The sequence below is a fragment of the Pelodiscus sinensis genome, chromosome 2 (genome assembly GCF_052426305.1).
Source record: "Pelodiscus sinensis isolate ZL-2025 chromosome 2, ASM5242630v1, whole genome shotgun sequence".
In the NCBI taxonomy this organism is placed as follows: domain Eukaryota; kingdom Metazoa; phylum Chordata; order Testudines; family Trionychidae; genus Pelodiscus; species Pelodiscus sinensis.
The window spans coordinates 122,593,655-122,618,534 of record NC_143053.1 but is presented as its reverse complement, the minus strand read 5'-3'; the positions used below and the strand labels follow the sequence as shown (position 1 = coordinate 122,618,534).

The following is a 24,880-nucleotide window of genomic DNA, read 5'->3' as shown; positions in this document are numbered from 1 at the left end:
AATGTTATTTTGAAACTTCCAACCGGAGTTCAGGGAAGCACAGAGATATCCTTATATTATGTTTTTCAAGTATCAGACAGTTAGCCGTATTAGTCTGAATCTGCAAGAACAACGAGGAGTCCTGTGGCACCTTATAGACTAACAGATTTATTGAAGCATAAGTTTTCGTGGGCAAAGACCCACTTCATCAGATGCATGCAGTGAAAATTCCAGAGGCAGGTATAAATGTATAGGCATAAGAAAAGAGTTCCTTACTCTTCATTGGAACTCTTTTCTTATGCCTGTATATTTATACCTGCCTCTGGAATTTCCACTATATGCATCTGACAAAGTGGGTCCTTGTCCACGAAAGCTTATGCTCCAATAAATCTGTTCGTCTATAAGGTGCCACAAGAGTCCTCATTATGTTTTTCATCTCTTGCTCTATGTAACGAGAGCATGTCAGAATTGCAACCTCTGATTTGACAGAACTCCTGCCCTCCTGACTCAAACGCCAATAAAGCTTTACTCTTGGGGACAAATTTTTGATGACACCTGTACCAACCCTCCATTTCTGAGCCCACAATTTTGCACATCCAGTTCTTTGCAGGCTACAATTCAGGTCATGTCAACAAATAAGTTCTTGATTGCACCTGAAAATCAGGTACTTAAATCACCTTCTTTGTGTCTTGTGGAAGATGCAAAGAGAGAGGCTAGTATTTTAAAATTAGGCCCTTGAAAGTGGAGTTTACTCACTGTAACTGGAGGTTCTTCAAGATGCATGGTTCTTATTTATATTTCACACATGGGAATGCATGCATGCCATGCACCTAAGTGCGGAAATTCTTCAAAGCAATGTCTGTTGGTCCACGTGTGTACAATAGCTCTTCTCCTGCATTCCTAGTGTAGGTTGACAACTCTCCAATTCTTTTGAATCAGAGAACTAGTCCATAGGTAAAAATGAGCAGTCCTGTGGCTCCTTAGAGACTAACAAATTTACCCATGCAAGCTCATGACCTAATAAGTTTGTTAGTCTCTAATGTGCCACAGGACTGCTTATTATTTTTACAGTTACAAACTAACATGGCTACTATCTGAGACATTTTACACCATCGATAGTGTCAGGTACCAGGGCAGTCCTTCTGAATGGTTGGAAATGACATGATTCCTAGGTCACTGATGTAGACTCCTCCTCCAGAGTAAGGACATATATCCCGTGTGCCCTGGTATCTGAGGAGTTCCCATAGTTAAGTTTGACAAATCCAGTGCCTCTGCAGCTACTGGAGAATCTTTAGATGGACAAGGCAGTACCAACAATGGGGTCAGACCTGCACTTCTAGCCAGAACAAGTAAACATCTGTCTTTGCACTTTAGTACGTAGGTGACTAGTGGATCTTCCTTTTTAATGCACTTTGCCCTCTGATATGGGGATCTTCACTGGAGCCAGTTCATTAGGGATTCATTCATGACGTCTCACCTGATGTGGAATAGTGATAGAAATGTAGCCGTATTAGAGGTAGGGAGAGTGGGATGTTTGTGAGTTAATGGTATTAGAGGACTTAAACATTTGAACTATCTCACCCATTACCAAGATTAGTTTCCCCAATTATCACCTCTAATACCATTAACTCACAAACATCCCACTCTCCCTACCTCTAATATCATCAATTCACAGACACTTACCTTCCTTCCTCCCCCCCCCCCCCGCATCCCCCTCCTGTTCTGCAATGTGATTTGTCCTTTTCATATTTGTTCATTTTTTTTAATTGTATCCTTTGGTATATATGGTTGTGACTACTTTCTTCCACTATTTGATCTGAGGAAGTGGGTCTGGCCCACGAAAGCTCATCATCTAATAAACCATCTTGTTAGTCTTTAAAGTGCTACATTGTCCTGCATTTTGCTTCACCTGATGTGGACTGCCTTGGGGGAAGAAGCTTGTTTCTTACCGACAGTCTTCAACGATGATCTGTTTTTGCATTCATAATAGTGTCCTTGACTCTCATGGGGAACCTTGGAAGAAGAATCCCTGTGCTTACATGTGGAAGACTCCAAGGCATTTGTTTGGAGAGGCACTGCTATGCAGTTGAGGACAACATTCAGGGAGGTCTCCCTGACCCAGATTAGAGAGGGGACTCAGTCTTCTCTATCAAGTGCTTTCATAGGTGACGCTCCCAGGCTTCTTGAGTTGTGAGTTGGAACAAGAGACGGACACTGCACTTTGCAGAGATATGGCCTCACCCAGACAGTACAGGCAATGTTGATATTCTTCACCGATGGAGAAGAATCAAGGGCAAGAGAGACAATTCTTGAATCTTGGGAATCTGGTATTATATGGGAGCCAGAGAAGGGTCCTCCAATCGAGGGAGAAATGCTCTATACTATAAACTTCTTAAGTAGCAACTACTAATCTAAAAATATAATGGTTTGCAAATGTTTTCTTGATAGGTAATAAAATGACATGAAGGAAGACACAATTCTAACTCAGGCTATGCAGCAGTAAGGAGGAACTGGAGATGCATTGACTCATACTGCCTATTATTCCTTCATTTGGGAGCACAAAGAGAACTACTGTGCATGTGCAGGCCAACAGACATTGTTCGGAAAAATGTCTAGGCTTGGGTGTATGGTATGCATGTGTACCCATGTGTGAAACACACATAAGGACCATCCCTCAAAGAAGTACAGATCTGAATATAGAACCATCCAACCAAAACCCTGAATTAAAACATGCATTTTAAAATAATACTTCTTTTAAAGTACTGTTAAACAATGTACCCCTCCCCCGATCCTTATAGAATAAGGGCCTTTTATCTTCATACAATATACTTATTCAACATAGTCACGAAGCTTCCCCTATTTTTTCTACGTTTTGACTTTTTAAGTATTAAATACTGAATTAAGTATATAAGTCTTCTATTGACAGTCTGATTACGATCCCACAATGGCACTCACACTCCAAGAGATCAGCCAGAGTCTTAGTCCGAAGAGCCACAGGTCTCTTGGTCTTGTCGTTAGTGATGGCAAATTCCTGCATACCCAGCTCTTCGGCTACTTTGGCCTGTGTCCTATTATTCACCAATGAGCTTCGCAGCAACTGAAACCACAAAGAGTCCCACCCTGTTTTAGAATTAAGAAATGTTAAATTATTAGAGTAAAGCAGCTTGTTAGGGTCTTGTCTCCTTTCTCATTTGCCCCATGAGTTTATTGCATTTCTCAGTACATTCTGATTTCTGCTTGTGTTTTTACACCCAGCCTATCACAGAGTCTCCTTTTATTTCACTCTCTCTGACCCAAGTTTCATTTCATTGTCTTTTCTACTGTCCATCTCCCTTGTTTCATTCCAGCGGACGGCAAGGAAGACGATGCTTAGGAAGCTGAGCTATTACAGTGATGGCTTCAAGGGTGTTAGCAGAAATAACTAACAGATAAGTAAGGTGCTCCAGTACCAGTAGCAGGAGTAACAGCATGAAACTGACTCAGACTGTGTACATCAGTCAATTTTGGTGCCCAGGCTATATAGCTACGCAGAAAGAAGTGCATAATCATGGTGATGGAGACCATCCTGCTTGGAAAGAAGGTGCAGTTCCCATAAACCTGCATTACCTTAAAATGTGGTGGTGTTCCTCTTTAAAAACAATACCCTCTCCCCACCACTCCATTTGATTTTGCTGGAAATATACTTCCTAAACATGTTTTGCTATAGTAAATTCAAACAAGCACAATATCCAGAAATCCATACAAACACAGAATATCCAAAGTGCAAGAATATCTGTATCCCTGTTTAAAATGTGTCCATTAAAGATTATTGCTACTACATAACTAGAAAACTTGGTTCATAACTCCATTAGATTGGAGGTGCGAGGGAAAGGAAGGGTAAGGGATGGTAAGGGATGAATATTTTAGGCCAGGGATCCAGTCGGTTTAAAACATAGCTCTGATGTTGTGACGTAGTGGGGATACCTTGCTAGGGCAGTGGCGACCTTGCTAGGGCTGTGGTAACCTCTGCTGTCTGTAGCAAGACCCAGAAGGGAAGGGGGGAGTCATTATGCGAAGGTGGCTCCAAACTGGTCTGACCAGCCACCCCCCATGGGGAGAAACAAAGGAAGGTGCAAGGCTGCCCTGGCTGGGGGCAGGGCTGGAGGAGAGGTGGTTAGTTCCTGGCTGGAAAGCAGGGGAGAAGGAGCTGAGGAGGGGGCTGGGACTCCCCCATCTCAAGGGGGGCACTGAGGCCTCTTAGCCCCAGTTCCTGTAACCAGATTACATCTGTGCTGTGCTATATCCTGGAGAAGCAATAAACTACCTCCATTCTACTGGCTGGGGTAGTCTGTTCATGCCATTTAGGGGTGCAGGAGACGGGTGACCCCAATGCGCCGTCACAGATGTCAATAGAGCCAAGCTGATTTATGCCAGATGAGGGATCTGGCTCACATCATTACAGTACTTGAACGTTGGGTTGTAACCAAATGAGGAGACAACAGTATTGTAACTGAGTCTCATGCCTTGGTTATAGCAGAAATGTAGACATGGTAAGCATGGAGCTCCACAGAGCATATGGTTCCATAAAAACTACACAGACATCTTAAACATGTAGATGGTACCATGTGCTTTCGTGGGCACAGCCCACTTCATCAGATGTGTCCATGAAAACTCATGATACCATCTACATGTTTTGTTAGTCTATAAAGTGCTACCAGACTATTTGTTGTTTTTTTAAGTTTATCCTGTATAGACTAACATGGCTACCTACCCCCTGAAGGATCTTAAACATGATTTGGGGTTTTCATTCAATTTGAGTATCTCCTGATTACTGAAGTTAAGAGGGTTCAAATGTGAGTAAAAAGAGCATGGGCTTTTCTGGGAGAACTTCAGGTACTATGTCAGAGGTTGGAGGTCAATTTCAGGAGTGAGTAGGTGAGGTTCTGTGGCCTGCAACTCGCAGGATATAGGACTAAATTATCACAACGGTCCCTCTGAGTAAAGAGTCACTTTATTAAACCAAGAAACAAAACAAACATGCTAAGCCACCCAACACACAGAGACTGCATATGTACACACAGCTCCCTTTTTGAGTTCCTTGTCACATTTGCTCAGCTTATTAGACACAAGCTTTATGCTGCCTGGCCTCAGTGTGTCAACTGATCTTATGAAAAACAAGATTTATTCTCAGAACTTGATATTTCATCTCTGACAATAGATAAATAAAGAACAGCATGGTCATGATTTTTTTTGGCAATGATGTATGAAGTAGACATTTGCAACTTGATCTTCATAAAGTAGGATGACTGCAAAATGAGCATATCACTTCCACCTTCTCTCCTTTCCACCTACTCATCTGCTTTCAAAGCCCCCAAACAAAATAAAATCTTACCTAACTGCACCATAAAACCCATGGGACCCAAGTGCTGAGCAGCCATGCCACGTAAACTGCTACCTGCTATGACACTGTAAGCCTTTTAGAGCAGGGATCATCTTATTATTTGTACAGCACCTAGCACAATGGAATACTGATCCATGAATGGAGCTCCTAAGAGCTACAGTAATACAAATAACATATACATGTGCTTTGAAGATGGAAAGAACCAGTGGTCCATCTAGTCCACTTTTTCCATATAAGGACCCACCTCCCATTTAGAGTCAGAATCTAAGGAGGACACTGATACACTTTAGCAATACAGGAACAACAGAGTCATTGAAACATCTCAAATTCCACCCACTAGGTTTGCAGCCTGCAAGTCATAATCTGTTCCATTACGGAAGGCATCTCTTATACTTCAGCAATTACAGTCAACTGGAATTAATTCCAAATACAGAGTACTGGCATGTAGTACTGTTAAGGATAAAAAGCCTTTCTTAAACTTCAGTTACATGATTATACCCCTCTCATGTCAGTAGAAAATACTTTGTCCATGTTAACTATCTGAAAGTGTTCATAAAATTTCTTCTCGCTATCCCTTTTCTCAAGATAGATGTGACTGAGTGCAGGCCTGCACTACGGTATAATGTTGACCTTAGGTACACAACTCCAGCTATGTGAATAGTATAGCTGCAGTTGAAGTACGTTAGGTCGAGTTGGTGCCGGGCCTCCAATGTTGGGGATCGATGGAAAAAACTTTCCCATCAACATCCCTTCTGCATCTCATTGTGGTTGAGTATCAGAGTCAACAAGAGAGTGATTGGCAATTGATTTAGTGGGTCTTTACTAGACCCGCTAAATCTACCCCGGGAAATCGATTGCTGAGGCACCAACCTCCTAGTAAGTGTAGATCTGCCCTAATTACTTGTATCAGAAATGTGACTCTAAATAAGGATAGATGGATAGCTATAGATAAATAGCTCAGTGATTGCTAATTCTAAGTTATTCACCACCACTGCAACTAGCTCTCAAATCTCAAATTTAAATTCTTGAAAAGAATTGTTCATATCCTAGTTAATTGTTCATATCCTAGTTTTGTATCTTCATCTACAAACTCAGACAACATGTAACTAGTTCCACTTTTCAAGTCACTTATGACTAAGTTAAACAACACATGCTGCTCATTGTCCTGAGGCTTTAAAGCCATTAATTTTAACACTCTATACCAGTGATTCTTGACCTGCAGCTTGCAGACGACTTGTGGCCCAGTCAGCACACAGCTGCAGCCCATGTGACATCCTCAGAGCCATAGAGGTTGTATCTATGTATTAATGGATGTGGCCCACATAACACACAGAGAGCTGCTTATACAGCTCACAATGGTCAATAGAGAGAGCACCACTGCTCTATACCCTTCCTGCCCAACAGTTCTCTTAAAGATGATCTGCAAAGGGAAAAAAAATCTTGTCGCCTTCTTTCCCCACACTTCCTTTTATTCTTTATGTCTAAAACTGGCCTGAAACACTATTTTTCCATATCCTCCCCCCATTAGAATTCCTGCCTTATTAAATCTGAACTTCCTGGATGAATGTATAGATGACATGTTTTTACATGAAACTTGATAAATTAATAAAAATATTTTTTATTTAAACTGTACTTCTGGGGCAGAGGGGGGTTTTCTGTAAACATCTGTAACAAATGCTGAGAAACATAACAAAGACCATTATAATAAAGATTCAGCATCTCCATTTCCTCCATAAAAGTGTAAGAAAACTCATCTTAACATCTATGAAACCTCTAACCAATCCTCTTGCTAAACAGGAAATGTTAGACCTAGCAGTCCTAATAATTTGCAGTGTTTTTTTATTGTGTACTGTATATCAATTACTGTTTGAGACTCTCAAAAAATTCTGCAGTATAATTTTCTCAAGTATTCTACCAATCTGCAGGGCTGACTGTCTGTCTGCCAATCTATCTGTCTATCGAAACATTGCCAACCAAAGTGCACTTAAAATGCTGTAAGGTGCTCAAAGCCCCCAAACTTGAGTTCCTACACTATGAGAATCAATAATAAATTGTTACAACTATTTTTAAAATGTAATCCAAAACTGTTATGGCAGCTCTAGGCTGAGAATAATGGACAGACCAGGGTAAAATAAATTGCAATGCCTGGGGGAAAAAAACACATCTTAAAGTGACAACAATATAAACGTGAAAAATGTTGACTCAGTAGTCCAGCAGACATGAATAAAAACTCATGTGAGACGCCTGTCTCATAAACAACCTTTCAAACACCCATATTAAACAAGCACTACATGCGTCTCAGATATACCATGCTCATCAGTGTGATTATGACCACCACTGAGCCATTTTACAGAGGGGAGAAATATTATTGCACTGGCCTCTCAAATTGACATTTCCTGTCAATTGGCGGAGTCATATATTTGAATTAACAAAGATTTATTCAGAACAGAGTGCCTGAATTATTAATCAAATCCAGAATAGCTCACTAACTAGCTTCAAATTTTTGGTTCTGCCCCACACTCCTCTCCTTGACAGCATAAGCAATAGCATTCTCACCGTTAAGTGACCTTCGTGATGATCAGGGAAATGTATGAATAAGTACTCAGTGGCTACCAATTGCATGATGGAGTCACCCAGGAATTCCATCCTCTGATTGTGGCCTCTGAAAAATGAAACATCAATGTGGCAAGATCAATAAGCTGTCAGGGGAAAAACATACAAATTAAAAATATATAGTCATTTAAAAGCAAGTGTAGTTCATCTTTAAACACATTTATCACACTTTCCTGGTTTAAACTAGATGCGATGAAAATAATTCTTTTTGTTGTACATTGACTTTCTGAAGAATGCAAATGAGGTAGCTGCGGTTGAACAAAATTACTCCAGGCAGGATCTCCCTGGTCTGGGGCCCCCAGGACCTGAGCAGTCCTGAACCACAGAGTTTGCCAGACCAGGGGAGGCCAAGGCTCCCCTCCCAGTCCTGCTCCCACCCCCGTCCTTGCTGCCCCCACCCCTGCTGGGGCTGTGCTCCACACCACTGGGAGCGCCAGTCTGGCTGCTCTCCTAGCCTCCGGCCAGGCTGAGGCTCTACTTCCCACTGTGCTGGTCCAGGTGAGGCTGTACTCCCTGGCTCCAGCCCTGCTTCCTCCAGCCCAGGCAGGGTTGTGCTCCCTGCCCCTGTTGGCTGAGGCTGCGCTATTGCACACCAGCCCCACTGCTTTCAGTATGGGTGGGTCTGCACTTCCCTCTGTGCCTGCTGGCTGCGGCTGTGCTTCCAGCCCTCACTGGGTGGTGCTGCTCTTCCAGGCGCTAGCCTTACTGCCTTTGTCTCAAGTGGGATTGTGATCCCTGCCACCAGCCCCAGCCAAGGTTATGCTCCCCACCATGCCGGCCTTGCAGCTGCCGGGGCTGAGCTCCCCACCACCAGCCCAGCCCCTGAACCTAGCCTGCCGGGGCTCTATGGTCCACCACAGTTGTTGCCAGACCAAAGAGTCCAGGGGTACATCTAGACTATGCCTCGTTCCACAAAGCATAAGGGTGCGGTCGACATAGGTTTCCCCTGTCGACTGATCCACGTCTTGACTGCTGTGCTGTGCCGACAATCAGCTGAGCCGGCACAGCGCGGCGGCCATTTTTATTTTAATGACACCGGGGATATTTAAATCCCTGCTTCATTGACTAGGTCAGGTAGCCTATTTTACATGCCTCTGTCGGCAGAGGCATGTAGTCTAGACATACCCCAGGATTTTAGAAATGTAACCTGTAGACCACAGATGTGGAAATAATTGGGGAGTATGGGCTGGTGCTAAATTTATCACGAATGAAGTCCCAATACTGCAATTTCTTGCATGCAAATAAACTGCTGTGCCTATTGATTTCAATGGATCAAAAGTCTGTCCATACAGGACTCGTTAAAGGATCTGGGTCTAACTCAACTTTAGGTTCAGGATTGGGTGTCACCAATTATGAATATATTTTTTGTCTTGTGGATGCACCTAGGAACCTCTTACATGACTGTACTCTATTATGCTAGTCCCTGTACAAACACAAAACAAAAAGCCAGTCCTCATTCCCAAAAGCATGGGTTCACCTTTTTCACCTCAAATCCATGTGAACATATTGCATTAGTGCATCAGGGATGAAGAACCCAAATAGTATTTTGAGCTGTGACATTCCTCTAGCAATTTATGAACCCCTCACATCTCTCTCAATTTCTTCCTCTTATATGCAAACCATGCTGTCACATGATGATGTAAGAAAGCATGACATTTTGCAGCAATTCCAGGCTTTCTAATAATCTCAGGATGCACAATGAGATCATGACCTTCATTGGACATAGATAGGTTGTTTCTTTTTTAAATATGTGCAATTAAGGAAATCAGAATTAAGATCAGAATGGTTCAATGTGGGATTCTGCTTTAGACTCACAGAGTGAGGTGGTTAAATCCCACAGTTCTCAAAGTGAAGGCCCGGGCCAGAAGCCGAACATGAGTAAAAATGACTCCAATTGCTTCCTCAAACTCTGTCAGTTTCTGGAGAACTGGGGAAGTCTCAATAAGTTGCCGATCAGTGTTGGACTCTTGTAGCTGTAAATAATAACAGATGCAAATTAACAAGAGAAGACGGCTATACATATCAAAGAAAAAAAATTCTTTTTTGAGAACAGAAAGCCAAACATAATTGTGCACTATGTCCACACAAACACATCCCCCTGACAATTGGAACAGACACTGGATAACAAAGTACTGACCAAAAAGCTAACAAAAACAAACTATCATGCCCAGCCTCCTTTCTTTATAAACAAAAAGGAATGACAATGCTTAAAATAAATCATTTAAAAGAACCATGGGAAGATAATTTCTAATAATATTTGCAATGGTATTTTTCAGGACGCCTCTGCCCAAGAGCTTAGAAAAATCAATGCCATATTGGATTCTAGGCCAAAGAGGGAATGAAATCTTCAGTCCAAACAACGGGAAGGGAGAGAAAGAGAAATTACTTGTCTTAACATATGATCAATAAATGGGTGGTGCTAGCTCCAAAATATATTGTTCCTATGCAGAAACACAGAACGAATAAACCAAAACCAATTCATCTGATGAAGTGTTGTTTTCCCACAAAAGCTCATGAATCTATATATTTTGGTTAGTTTCTAAGGTGCCACAGGATGACTTCTTGTTTTTAAAGTTACTAAGTAATACGGCTACCCCTCTGAAACCAAAACACTTAAAATGAGGCAAAACTCTTAAAATGAGGCAATCCTCTCTCAGCAGCTGGCACTGCCACCTTGAAACTAGAACTGAAATCTACTTCCATTAAACAGAGGAAAACTCAGTTGTGGGATTTGAAGGACTGACAGTTACCAGCGCCCACAGTTGGAGCTGAAGTGATCCCTGTCAAGTTTTTTAACATGTGTGTAGGTTCTTTTATTATTTTGTTTGGAAAACTTTCATATGAAAAATGAATATTCTTGCTTAAGAAGAGTTGTGTGGTAATTTATTACTGGAGACCATTATGTGTTATAGCTTCTGTGGAGAAAGCAAAGCTCTGTGGGGGACTTGTTGGGAGTATTGTACTGTAGATAGAGAGTTGTGCAACCTGGAAAAGCCCTGATCATGTGAGGGAAGAGAGGTCTCTTCCCAAGAAAGGTGATGGCTGAGTAGTCAGAAGGATAGAATTGATGCCCGTTGGTGAACTACAGTTCCAGTTGCCTTGAACCACAATCATGTTTATCATGGCAGAGTTTCTCAAACTGGTCCGCAAATCCACTTTGAGAAAGCTGCTAACCGGCTGTGCTGGTGTGTTTCCCATGGTTCCCCTTGGCTGCAAATGGTGAACCGGTGCCAAGGGGAGCTGTGAGGCTCTGTGACAGTGGAGCCGGTAAATAAACACACTGGTGTGGCCAGTTAGCAACTTTCTCAAAGTGGTTTCGTGAAGCACTTTGAGAAACAACTGATCTATGGTACTTGTATTGCTCCTATCACCATAGCATGTGAGCACTTGACAATCGTTAATATATTTATCACAACACCCCTTTGAGGTCAGTTATATTATTTCCCATTTTATAAATAGAGAACTGAGGCACAAGGAGCTTAAGTGACTTGCCCAAGGCCACACAAGAGGTCTGTGGCAGAGCAGGGGCTTGAACCTAAGGACCATGTCTATTCTAAACAGAGGATCGATGCTGCAGAGGTTGATCTTCTGGTGTTCAATTTAGCAGGTCACAAAAAGTAAGGGAAGTTTCTCCTATCAAGCTCCCACTGTGGGAAAGCAGGAGAAATTCGTCTTAAGGTAAGTCTACTCTGAGTTGAGTATCTTAAGTCAATCTTCCAATTTAGTACAGATCTGGCCTAAGTCTCCCTCATTCTAGACTAGAACTATAATCACTTAGGGACTAGATGAGAAAAGAGACTGATTAAATTTAAGTGTGCATTTAATATTAATGTTATTGGAATCACTGTTAAAAAATAGCCATGCTGTGTTGGAACCAAAACTTAGCAATATGTTTGTAAGCAGTTTGATTCAAATCCTTGACCTCCATGATTAAGTTAAGATCCAAATGCTGAGGACAATAAAATATGCATACAGTCTGTTTTTGTACCCGGTTTTCTAAATACAACAAATAAACAGGAGGAAGACAAAGATACTTCGCACTATATTTATCTTGCTATAGATCCCTTCATATATTAAACAAAAGCCGTGAGGAAGAAGCTCGTTATTTACAAAAACCTCACAACAGCAAATATGGCTATTTGATAGTACATATTCCTGTATGTCACTACAGTTGAACGCCACTGAAAAGCATTCTTAAAACTAAAATAAAGCTATGAAATGTATGATAGATGGGGAGCACACTTACTTGGAGAGGGTGTAGTGGATAATTAAGCCATACTTCCTGTAGGTCCTGCAAACATTGAAAGATGCCATTAGTGCTCCAGGGAGTCATTTAACAAATTCCGCAGTACAGTACTACATAAGATGGCATCACTTGAAATACTGAGCTGTTTCCAATGCTGACACTGCTTATTGCAAATTCAATAGTGTTGGTAATCTCATTTTAAAAATAGGGTATTCACTACTCAAACTGCCTGTAGTTCTCCCAATTAGTTTGTGTCGAAGAGGCAGAAAAAGCCTTGAACCAAATAAAAACGGTTTAAAAAAATGAAAGTAAAAATCCCCCAAAAAGAACCCTTAATGGTCGAACTTTATTTTCTGCTGACTACTCAGAAGCAAGTTTAAAGTTGACCAAAAGCCAAGACCACAACTGTAGGTCATGTAGGCTTCATTCCTTACATCATTCAGAAGCATATACATACTGAGATACAATATGCTACAAAAATTATATGCTATAATGTTATGTCTCAAACATTATTTGTCATTCTACAGACTCTGAATCTTTAAAGAGGAAAAATATTTAATTCATAATCTGTCCATTTTGTTAGTGCTCTCTTAAGTAGCATAATTATAGTAAGTAATTATGTGTACTAGTGTCCTAAGTGCCCCAACATCCAAATATTAAGTACTTTTTGAATGCGTAAGATGACTCAGTCCTTACTCCAAAAGTTACAAGCCAGTTTTACAAAAACTACAAGTGTGCACACCAAACAATGGGAAGTAGAAGGAGGGTAGCAGTAATAAGAATGTGTGGTTACATAGACTAGCGATGTGTATAGTTCCATGCTTCTGTATAAAACATCTTCAAAAACATAAATGAACAACAACAACAAAAAATCAGCAAACATCAGTTCTCAGTGGCCTTCGCCATAGCCAATATGGAACATATTTTAACTGTGTATTTGGACTGATAGTTATTGAAACATCTAGTTTTAACACTTGGTGGTCTATACAAATAGTACAAACATGGTATATTCTGCATACATTATGGTATTATGTGGTTTCAAAGCTTTATCAGAATTAATTTGCCATAGTGCATTTAGGATGGTACCATTCATTCCCCGGCTGCTTGTGAATTGCAAACAATATATTTTTTATGTAGTTTAAAAAAAATGTAATTTTCTAATTAAAAATACAGAAATTCTATCATTTAGAAACACATTCAGAACCACTAAGACCAGACTTCTATTATTTGTAATAACTGTTCAAATGCAATTTAATAAAATTCATGCATTATTTGTTCTTCAGATAAACAAATGAGCAAACAAAATCAAATTAATAAGTGATTCTGTTTCCATCAGGATTAATAAAGCTCAGTATCATTAAACACTGTTTTCACTACTTTTAAACTATCCCCCCCATATGTAGTATACCCTTCACTGTCAAATATGAAACTGTGTGTTTTTAAATTAACTGACATAATTAACATGTCAATGAACACAAAACTGTTTAGAAAGTAGCAAAGCCAACAGGAAAATAAATACCTTGTCATTAAAGAGCAAACGTCCAAATAACTGTTTGGCTTCTTCTAGGCTTCCCTCCAGGTAAACAGCTCCTATATGGAAGGAACAATATACCATAGAGTAAAAATGGAGTACTAGTACTAGTGTACTAATATTCAGAAAAGTACAAGATAGAGACTACAAATCCCTGGCACCTCTTTAATCCCCTCCAAAGAAATGGCAATTGTGGTAAGGAAACCACAAGTCTCTCTTTCTTGCTCTCTTTTTGTAATTAAAATGCAAAATGAAATTTTCTGAGAAATGTAAAGAATATCCAGCTTCATCATAAAAAATCAACAGTATAAAACATGGAGAAAAAAAAGATGTTCTTAGAATTCTAACAAGTTACCTCAATGATACAAATTGATATGCCAGAACAATGAACTTTAACAGCATTAGGCTAGAAGCAATCCTGTTTTTATAAGTGTTTTCATGTATCACGCTATCTAAAATCCCTTCCTACACTTGATATGTGAACATTTATAATCACGAAATAACTTACAGTAGTCAGGGAAAAATGGCATTTATTTTGCCCCTTTGGCATTCTGACATCCTGCATATAAATCTTTATCACCATTATTCCCAATATTCCAAACCCATCAATTTTTCCCCTCACGTAATAATACCACAATAATATATTTTCCCCAACTGAGATAAGTGTGGGGTCTGTTTTTATTATGTGTTAGGGTTAATAGCATGTTGTATACTGCTTTTTAAAATGGAATTACTTGTGTCAGAGTTCTGAATATCAGTATTGTTAGGACCTTAGAGGAATGAAGTTTAACTGATATGTTGGGACCTGTAGTGGTTTTAGATGGAAGAAACCCTGTTGATTTTGGATCATAAGGAAATCTTTCTAATTATATATTAGACTATATATCACACTATGCATGCATGGCCTACTCTTTACCTCATCTTATATCCTGGGCTTAGCTTGTCCTTTGTAAAAAGTACGAGGATGTTCCCCTTTATGCCAGAGAGGACAGACTTTCTGTCTCTAGAATACCGATTCATTTATCTTTTCAATTATGCCCACTAAGAAATGAGGCAAGTTATTTATGTCAAGTTTCTTTCCTTCAGGTTTGTAGGATACATAATTAAGTCTTGGTTCTTGTCACCACTAATTCCCCACAGCCTTTACTACTTGTCTTTTGGTGACAATCCTGAGGTTTTAAGAGTTTTTCTAGTGGCTAACCAAAATGGATGCCTGAACTGGAGATCTTCACAGAGATGCAAGTGTTAGTTCCTTATTGGAAAAGTAATTGCCATCTTGAACTGAGGAAAGCAGCTGCTGATTCAAAAAAACTACCTGATGATATTACTATGCATAACATACCAGATCTTTAAAAAGATTTGCACTCATCTTTGAGAATTACATCTTTGAGGTGGATGAAACACCTGTAATTAGACAATCACACTGATGACCCACTTCATAGCCAGCTATCAAGTCAGCAGCAGATGTTCTGGGCTCAAAACAGCAGTAGCCATTGTGAACTTTACGTACAATGTTTGGTGAGAAAGCTTGCTTCTGAAAGTGTCAAAAATAGCGCCCTGAAGAACAACACTGCCTACTGACAGCCATGTTCACCAGTCATAATTTCACATACACCTAATGAAACAGATTAGCTGACGTTGGCTACTCAAGAGCAGACTCCCTAAGAGATCTGACATGGCATGCGCACTCTTTAAGAATTACATCAACCAAGTATCATTAAGCCAGTGTGACAGAACATACCACGTTTACACTGTACACATGAATGTGTTTGTACAAGATATGCCTTGTGAACTATCATTTCAAATCTCACTTTTCTGATCAATACTATCAAGGGAAAGTGCATATAGTAGTATTATATGAGAATTTATAAACATAAGCTTAGATGATGACACAAGCAGGTTTTCCAGATAAGTCTGAGAAGTTCCCAAACTAGTTCCTAAGACACAAAGAGCAAGCTGATGCCTCAGCCAGGTGTAAACAAGGTGATAGATATAAATCACCTAAACGGGCAGGGGGAAGGGGGAAATCAACATTTTAGCAAAGAAACATCATGAGTTTCTTTCTACACAGGCTGCCTGTTGCCTTGCTTGCTTCTCAAAGAGGAGACAGGTCTATAAAAAGAATGGGGCAGACACACTAAGAGATCCCGTGCTCCCTTGACCATCATAGTCTCCTCACCTGAAAAGACAAAGGAAGCAGCTTTTGCATACTAAGTGAAGTGTCCAGACCTAAAGGGTTTGGACAGTAAGACTGCTGGAAGCATGTGGAGAATTTTTTTTCTTTGAATCTAATGTAGATTAAGTTAGGCATCAGTAAGTGTTTTATCTTTATTTTCTCATAACCATTTCTGACTTCGCTGCCTCATTATTGTACTCGCTTAAAAATCTCTCTTTGTGGTTAATAAAAATGTATTTGATTATTTTATCTAACTCAGTACATTCAAGTTGAAGCGTCTGGATAACTCCATTGTGGGTAACTAGTTGTATGCATATTTATTTCAAGGAATAACGGGATTAAATTTATTTTAATATGTGGCTGGCTGGTTGCAGCGCACAGAGACATAGGAGTGAATGACATATTAGAGCAGTCCAGGAAGCAACATGGCATTGTAAAGGGCAACCTAGGTTATAAGACAGATGGGGTACACAGCTACTCATTGGTTTGGATTATACCTTGGTATGGCACAGCCAGTCATGGAACTTTGAATATGTGGATGACATTGTGCTCCTCAATAGGTATGTTAAATATTGGGTAATTGAAAAGTCGAGTAACCTGATTAATTCTTATTGGTTACTTGACTATTCTATACTCTCCAGGGGCAGGGCCAGCAGCCAATGCACTCCGGCCCCAATCCCGAGAAGCTCCCTGCCACTCTGTGCTGCTGCCTCTGATACAGCCAGTGTGGGATGCGAGGCAGGAGCTGGTCTGTGAAAGGAGCCAGTTTAAAAACCAGCTATCCTTGTGGACTGGCTGCCTGTCGCCTTGCGCTGCTGCCTCTGATACAAAGGCAACAGCAGGAGGTGGCAGCAGCCCCTGTCCTGGTGAGTACTGAGCTCCCGGACCCGGTGTGAGCCAGAAGTGAGCTGGGCTGTCTATCCACCTGGCTCCTAATATACTTTAAATGCAGAACCACAGCGAGGTTAGGTCCTGGACAGGACTGAGCCATGTGCGAGTGAGAGAGAGAAAGAGAAAGAGAGAGAGAGAGTCAATTACACTCTTACATCCCTACTTCCCAAGCAGAACAAAGCTGGCTGGGCATTATAGGTTATGGCACTCAGACCAAACCCTTGGAAAAACAGCTATGTTCATTTTTTCCACCTGAACAACCAACGTGAATGTCACCTTCTGGAACATCAAACACAGTCACAAAAATTTCATAAAGTATCTTGGTGTGATTCTGGATCACAGCCTCACATACCATCCAGCCTCACATACCATCCACCTCGGACAAGGAGCACTGCCAAAATAAAAACGGGGCAATATATTTCACAGACTACCTGGGATCAGTCACAGACCCTTAGGCCTAGCTGAAAGTCACCTTGACCCTGGGTTTTTCAGAGCTGAACGGCACATGCAGTATAGGCAGGCAAGGTACATACAAAACCAATCAACCTGCAATTGAACATCTATGTCTACAAAAGTCTGGGTTCTTGTTCTCACATGTTTATCTTACCATCCTTCCTTTGGAGAGATGCAGCCATAAGAAGAAAATATGATAATGCACCCAGAGTACAGGAAAATGACCAGCTACTAGTACTGCTAATAATCATGGTAGCAATTTGTATTATGGTGATAACCAAGAGTCCCAACAAGAATGGTGACTCCATTTTGCTAAGTGGTCTCCAAACACACAAGAAATTGTATGGTTACCCAGCTCCTTGACTGGGTAGAGACACTAAAATCAGACAACTCGTTATCATTGCTTCCCATTCCATGTTTTTTCCCCCACCGACTCCCATTTGCAGTCACAACCTCCCTCCTTGCCCAGCTGGTCACAGTCTCGCCCACCTCTTTAGTTCCCAAAGGTCTTGTCTTTCCCTCCCATCTGGACTTTGCTTCCTTTGTATAAGAATCAGATGGCTTTCCCCTCCGTACTGCCTGTGTGTCAGTTTTAGTCACAGAGGTGTCATTGGGAGCACAGGAGAGACAGACGCCATGCTCTCAGTATCAGAGCCAAGCCCCACCCCAGATAACAGCAGCTGGGAAGAGCCATCACAGGGAAAGTCCAGTTTTCCCCAGGGCTTGAAGGACCATGCTCAGGGGCTCTGTGGGGATTATGTACATGCAGCTTGGTCATATGTATGAGCTATAAGGGGATGTAGCATACTCATGCTCAGTTGCTCTGTTGAAATGGTGCATGTACAGTCCAGTCAGCATTAGAAGGTGCGAGAGGCTTGCAAGTGTTTAATAAAAGTGGAATCTATGGAATTTTTAGCTGCTAAATTTGAAGTTGTCCCTATTGAGCATGTATTAACTGTGACTTTAAAAAAAAAATTGGTCAAATATAGGCCAGTTTTCCATAGGGATTGTCAGACCATCCAGAGTGGCTCTCAACCATGAGTGCCTATCAGAAACAAGTGCAGCCAGTCTAAGCTGGTGGTGTGTTCTATAATGAGATTTCACCAAGCCAGTAACAAATGTGTGACCTCCTGGATCACTATACTTTTCTCATCATGGAGTCACAGACCATCTCCTAAGCCTCTCCTATCTATCTTGTCATCAAGACAAACTTAACTTTGTGATAAAAGGTTATTTAACCCTAAAATCACACCATACCAGGTAGTCCCAAGAGACCAGTCATTCATCCCAGATCAATTGGTGTTCTATATCTTACACCAAAGACAGTGCTGGCAGCCAATTTCTATAGTAAACCAATGGTTTATTAGCTAAGAAAAAAGAATGAATGCTAGTGGGAGGTTAGAACAGGTAAAACATAACAGGCAAATCACAGTTTATAACACCAAATGGCAGCAGTGATTTAATAAACTGTCAGTTTCTCAAAAGACCTGCAGGGCTGCCCAGAATAACTCTGGGGATCTATGCCTTCTCATTCAGCTATTCGGCCCTTTTGGAATCCAAAAAGTCCAGAGATAAAGGATTGAATCCATCTCCTTCACACAGAAAGCCAGCTGACAGTGCCTTTACCCATGTGGGCTTTTCCTTTGATGACGACTGAGGCACTTAGAATTTTGACCTCTATCTATAAATAAATAGGCACTTGCCATGAAATTAGCATTTTCTGTTAATGTCCTTTTGAGTCCTTCATTATCATTTCACCAGATTTCTTTAGATAGGTACACAAGTATGTACCATGGAAATGTTTGCTATTACATTATGACAGGAATAGATGAGTGAACACAATACCAGCAACAAGCCACTCATTTTCAGGTCTTTTAAACATGAGCACACACATATGCATCTAACCATTACTTTGCAGTGAACTGACCTGAAAACATTCTATATTGACGTGGTCAACCAACATCACAGAGATGACACAAAAGCCAATCCTTGGTACATTTTTAGTCCGTTCTCCAAAAGTCTGGGGAAAGTAAAGCTACTTAAAGAACAGGTCAAACTTTTTTTTTTTTTTTTTTTTGAACATGGTCAAAATGGTGTATTTTCCTAAGCATCACTCTCAGAAACAGCCAAACAGTTTTGGATGACATTTTCCCCCAAAATCAACCTGATGCAGATACTCAGGCTGGAAAAGGTCAATCCAAACAGAGTCTGATAAAATTATAAACAACTGAAAACAAGGTCTTGTCATGAGAACTTACCAAAAATATGGTACACATATTTATATACCTGAGTAAATAGATAAACAGCAATCTCTATTACCCATCTAAGTAGCCCTTTTTAATGTCGATTTTGCAATGTTGATACCAGCTGGTTAAATGTTTTTAAACATGCTTATGCAGGCTTTTTATCTTTTTAAACTATTGACACTTTGTTCCATGCCTCTTCACAAGGAAGACTTTGACATCCCTAGCCAATCATAGAAGAAACAACTGTGTAAGTGAAAAGGGACTTAAAACAGCTGGTTGTGGGGAAAAGGTGGAACAAGGGAGCCAATATTCCACATATGGGGAGAAGATATTTTCCCTTACTTTTCATATTTTAAAATATGGATATTCTGAATGGGTCACTACTAGTCTTTAGAGTAGTTTGTAGAACAGCTGGACAGAAGCAAATTATGATATCATAATAGTCTACATAAGTACCAGACTATTGTTAATATTTTGGCTTTTTTATTTGTTTTAAAATGCACCTGACATTTTAAGTTTCCTAAAGGAGGAGCCCCAGGCTCTAACATATATTATTTTAATTGTCTCCCCACAGTGTCCCACTTTTTAAATACAGGTCTTACAAAAACTTACTGTGCGTGTAGCTTGCTGCACTTCTGGTGAAAGAGTACGTCTGTTTACTTAGTAATCAAAATCCACAACAGTGATAACAACAAGAACAACAATCTCCTAGTGGGCTGAAATGTGTGAACTAAGCACAGGATACAAATCTAGTTCTCATTCTTCTGTTTCTTTTCTATTTTTAAATTAAAGATCAAAAGCACTCATGAAAAGCAAAGCAGAGTTAAAAGGACAACCTGATCAAATGAAATGCAATATGGCCCCAGGCAGAGCCCATATAGCGGTTGCCATCTAAGCAAGCTACAATATATCTTTCAAAGCAGGACGAAAAACATTAGAAGCCCGTGTAATGCATAAAAAGCTGAACTGACAGGACTGAAACAAGAGCCAATACTTTTTTCCCCCACTGCAAAACCAATTGAATTTAATGCAACACAGTTCAACTTAATCTCTTGCTCCTCTAATACGTAGCCCAAGGGTGGAGAACCTACAGCCCATGGGCAAAATTCAGCTCCCAGCTTAATTTGATCCAGATCATGGAAAGTCTCCGCGTCGCTGGCCAGAAGCCCCAACCCAACCCTGCGGGAATGGAGCATGAGTGCCAGCTTGTCCCGCTGCAGAGGGAAACCTTAAGCTTCGGCCTCCCTGTGAGGCTGAAGTATAACGCACACCGACTGCAGACAAGGGTTCTCCGGATGCGAGAGCAATATGCCAGGCCCGCCACGGGCAGAGGCTCCTCCAGCCTTCACTGGTTAACTGGAACCAATAACCAGTAACCGTATCCTTTTAGATCAAATACAAGCAACTTTGAAGATCCAGCAGATACAGGTCCAGTCTCTGCACCTGACCCCTGGAGGAGGTAATTACATTTACACTTGTGAAGCATGTTAAAAATTGAGCCAGAGTTACTGCACTGATGTAGTTAGTTGAAGGTACATTTTTCTAACACAGAGCCTCAAACTGTTTACTTTCTTTATTTACTGGGATCACTGCCAACACTGACCATTTATGATACTAGAAAGACAACAATTAGTACATTGACAACACCTAGAGAACTCAATAGCTAGTGCCAGCAAGCATTAACTAAACATGTTAAATTGAAAAATGAGGGGAGGATTCTGTTGGCCAAAAAACAGCCATATACTTTAATCAAAATAGTATTAGTATGGTTTAGTCAAGACTGGAAATCAATGTAGGAGACTCTTAAATACAGTGTTATCCAACAGACACAAGAAAATGTGTCTGAGGGTGGGTGTGGGGGGGCAAATGCTGTTTTTAGTTTCATTTAGTTTTTTTTAAATACCTGTCTACAGTCTTATCTTGTGAAAAAAAGTTATTCCTGGGGACTCAAATCCCACACCTCCAAGACTGGCACAGTACAGAGACTTAACTCAAGTTGCTTCCCATAAAGTATTAATTTATACTAGAAGATACAAAAAAAAAAAATAGCTGCCAGATTAAAGTCTAATTTGGGTAAATGCCTTTAGAGAGACAAAAAAGGACATGAATACTAATCCCATAATATGACAACTCCCTCTCAAATCTTAGCAACACAGCATTTCTTTAACGTCCTCAATTACTGTATGAAATAATTTCTTTGGAGTTCACCCCACAAATTTTATTTCACTTCACAGCTTGGTCATTTTATTTTTATGTACTCCATATCTTTTGTGTGAGAGACATATATCATCACCTTTTATGGAGAAGTTAAAGTTTATTATTGTACACAAAAATACACACACATACATATAAATGAATTTATATTAATATTTTTTTATTCTGTCCAGAAATGAAGACAATTTAGTTAAAAAACCCACTACATACAGTAATGCTTGCCTATACCTTGGGATACAATGCACATCAATTTTCTTTGCCTGCCAACTTGTTTTCTGTGCTTTGTTTGATAACAGCAGATGACACTGGGGTCTTCTCCCTTCACTGACACTTGTTACCCTTTGCATGCATCAAACAGGATTTTAGTGCCTCCAGTTTAATTGATGCTGGTTCTTCTTTCTGTTGGAAGAGTTTTGATAGCATCCTACACTAGCCTGGTTGAATTGCCAAGGTTTGTCTTTGAAGAAAACAAACCAAAAAAACCCAACCAAATTGTCTTGGCAGATGTCTATGCTGGTTTATTTAAATCTCAGAAAGCAAATTAGCAGGCATGGGAAAATGTGTCTGACTTGGTTCAATATGTCTGCAAAATCTGGATAGCAGTCAGCATATGTAAACACTGATGAAAAGAGAGATGCTTACTAAAGAGTAGAGGAGGAAGTAAAACTGTAGTTATAATGAACTTCTTTTTATAGTTAATTTATTCTTTGAACATTTTTTTCTTCATTGTGAGGGGATTCCATGTTGTAGGTCTGTGCAACTTCACAATGAAGATTAGAACTTCCGCCTGTTTGTCTCTTTACAGAAGTCCAGTTTTACAAACTGGAATACATAAGAAACCAAGACACAGACTTCAGCCTTCTGCAATGCCAAACTGCTTGATATCCTTATCCCCAGTCCATGACTCCAGCCTGTCTCTGACCCTGCCTCTGGTCTCCTAAGCAAGGGTCCCTGTAAGATGCAGGCACGCACCAAGAATTTCAGTCTTGCCCGTCCCCTCAGCAGAGCCACACAGCTGCAGCACCAGCTGCTCTTGGGAGTAGGACCACGTAGTGGCTGGCTGCCCCATTCAAGGAGCCCATGTGGTGGCTACTGGAGCTGGAGCCTGAACTGTTGTACTAAAAGTAGCTCTGCAACTCTGGTACTAGTCCTGGAACACAGGGCAGCATGCCCTGTGTGCTGGGACTCAAGCCAGGGTCATGGTGCTATTTTTAGTACCGCAGTCCCGGTCCCATCAGCCACCATGCAGTCGCAGCCCATGTTGCTCCCAAGGGCGGTGCCACGTGGTAGGCCAGGACCGAGGCCCCATTGGGGTGTGGCTGCTCTGGCTTCTGCCAGGGCCGAGGCCACATTGGGGGACGCTTGCTCTGGCTACCGCCGGGGCCAAGGTTGCGCTGGGAGGTTGCTGCCGTTGGGACCATGTGGCGGGTGCCATCAGGGATTGGGGCCACAGTGCTGGGGGCAGCTACTGCCACCAGGGATTGAGGCTGTATGGCTGGCGAGCGGCTGGTGCCTCCAGGGATTTTTTGTTTTTTGGCGTGGCTCAGGGTGGTTTATTGGCCTGGCCTTTGGCCAAAAAGACCTAAGCAGCAGAGGAGTGGGGTGGGAGGGATGAAGCAATTCTGTAGTGCCTAGAGAAGGCTGCAGGGCGAGACTGGGTGTTCAAACCCACTGGTGCATGTCAGTGCAGTCAATATTCCATTGCAGGGCCTGCGCTCTTGTACATCTTCCCCAGGCAGCAACCCCAGGCATCTTCCCCAGGCAGCTTTGGCCAGGAACTGTCACTCCCCATGTGGAAAACCAAAGAACTGTCCCACACTGCAGTACAACCCATCCTTCCCACAGTAAGTGGGGCTTTCCTTACATAACAATTTAAATTTTTATATATATGTTAGTAATTGGTGGGTGCCATGGTGGCACACATCCAAACAAGCGCACTTGACATCAGTATGGGTGAACAAGACAAAACTCACTCCGCTCACAGATGGAAAATCTCCATCACTGCTCCTGAGTCCAGCCTATTACTCTCTCTGCTCTCCAGTCTCTGACTCTGGCTTGACCTTTTCTTTCAGGACTAAGCTCTTGCAATTCCAGCAATTCTTGATCAGTGATTATCATCTTTGGTGTACAAACCTAAGCCCAACTGTGACCACTAGGCCACACTGCTTGCAGCTTAGTCCCTTACAAAAAGAGGTGGAGTTGTAGGGCTCCAGGACTATATGTAAGTCTGAAAATGTCAACATTTAATTAAGAAGCTTACAATCTAATGATATTCATATTCCTACTGCATGCTCCAAGTAATATTATGGACAATACATGACATTAACATATGCGTACACACAGAAGGTACATACTTTACCTATTAAGGCTTCAAAACAGTTAGCCATTGCATGACGTAGATCTGATTCCCTGCAAAGATCAGGTCCATGAGCATAAAGCATAAACCGATCCAGCTCCAGCTTCTACAAATACCAACACAATATGTGAAAAGGACAGCTGAAACTGTTGACCATTTGTGCTATAAAAATACAAACATTCAAGTTGTCATTTGTACAGCATTTTGGGGCATTATTAGTTCAGATACATTATTGTGGAACAGCCTGCTTTGAGGAAAAGTAGTGTTCCAGCTATCAATGGTCCACAATTAGGCCTATATAAAGAATTGGAGTTGGATATTGAACTCCTGACACAGCTATCCAGGGTGGAGGAAAATAGTAAAACCAACGGTAGAACAATGATAATACGTTGACCAGTCTGGATGAGCTTACTGGGGGGATAAGGGATGAGAATGAACCTAATTCTGTTACATAGTTGGATGCTGCCACCATAACATCATTTCATGATGTTCTTCCCTGAAGTGAGGGAATTAAAGAGGGGGAGAAAGATTTCACCTGAGGGAAGAGGAATGAAGTTAGAGAGAAGTAGAAACCTCACTGACTGGGATGCAATAAAAATCCAGCTCCTTTCTGAAGCAGGCCTACCATAGCAACAAGTCCACAGTGCCATCAAACTTTATTTTTCTTCCAGATATGCTCTATTCACATCCATCTCTGAGCTAATCTATAGCACCTCTTGCCAGTTAGTCACAATTACTGAATCACATGCATTACGTGATATATAACAACTTTGGTATGAAAATGCATGTAAGAAT

The 24,880-nt window shown here is 41.1% G+C and overlaps 1 protein-coding gene across 2 annotated transcripts in view; it reads right to left on the bottom strand.

Annotated features, from left to right (window-relative positions):
* The window catches only part of DROSHA (drosha ribonuclease III), a 99,790-nt gene that overhangs the window by 7,677 nt on the left and 67,233 nt on the right, over positions 1 to 24,880 (bottom strand). Inside the window, exons 22-27 of one of the 2 annotated variants that reach the window (XR_012901729.2) lie at positions 24,089 to 24,191; positions 13,738 to 13,808; positions 12,219 to 12,263; positions 9,788 to 9,945; positions 7,916 to 8,021; positions 2,935 to 3,099 (exon numbers count right to left, since the gene is read on the bottom strand). Coding sequence is in view for 1 of the 2 variants with exons in the window: in XM_006114260.5 (XP_006114322.2) it covers positions 2,935 to 3,076; positions 7,916 to 8,021; positions 9,788 to 9,945; positions 12,219 to 12,263; positions 13,738 to 13,808; positions 24,089 to 24,191 (625 nt within the window). In the remaining variant the exon portion in view is untranslated. The remainder of the gene's footprint in view (positions 1 to 2,934; positions 3,100 to 7,915; positions 8,022 to 9,787; positions 9,946 to 12,218; positions 12,264 to 13,737; positions 13,809 to 24,088; positions 24,192 to 24,880) is intronic. The other variant, XM_006114260.5, reaches the window with a different exon arrangement.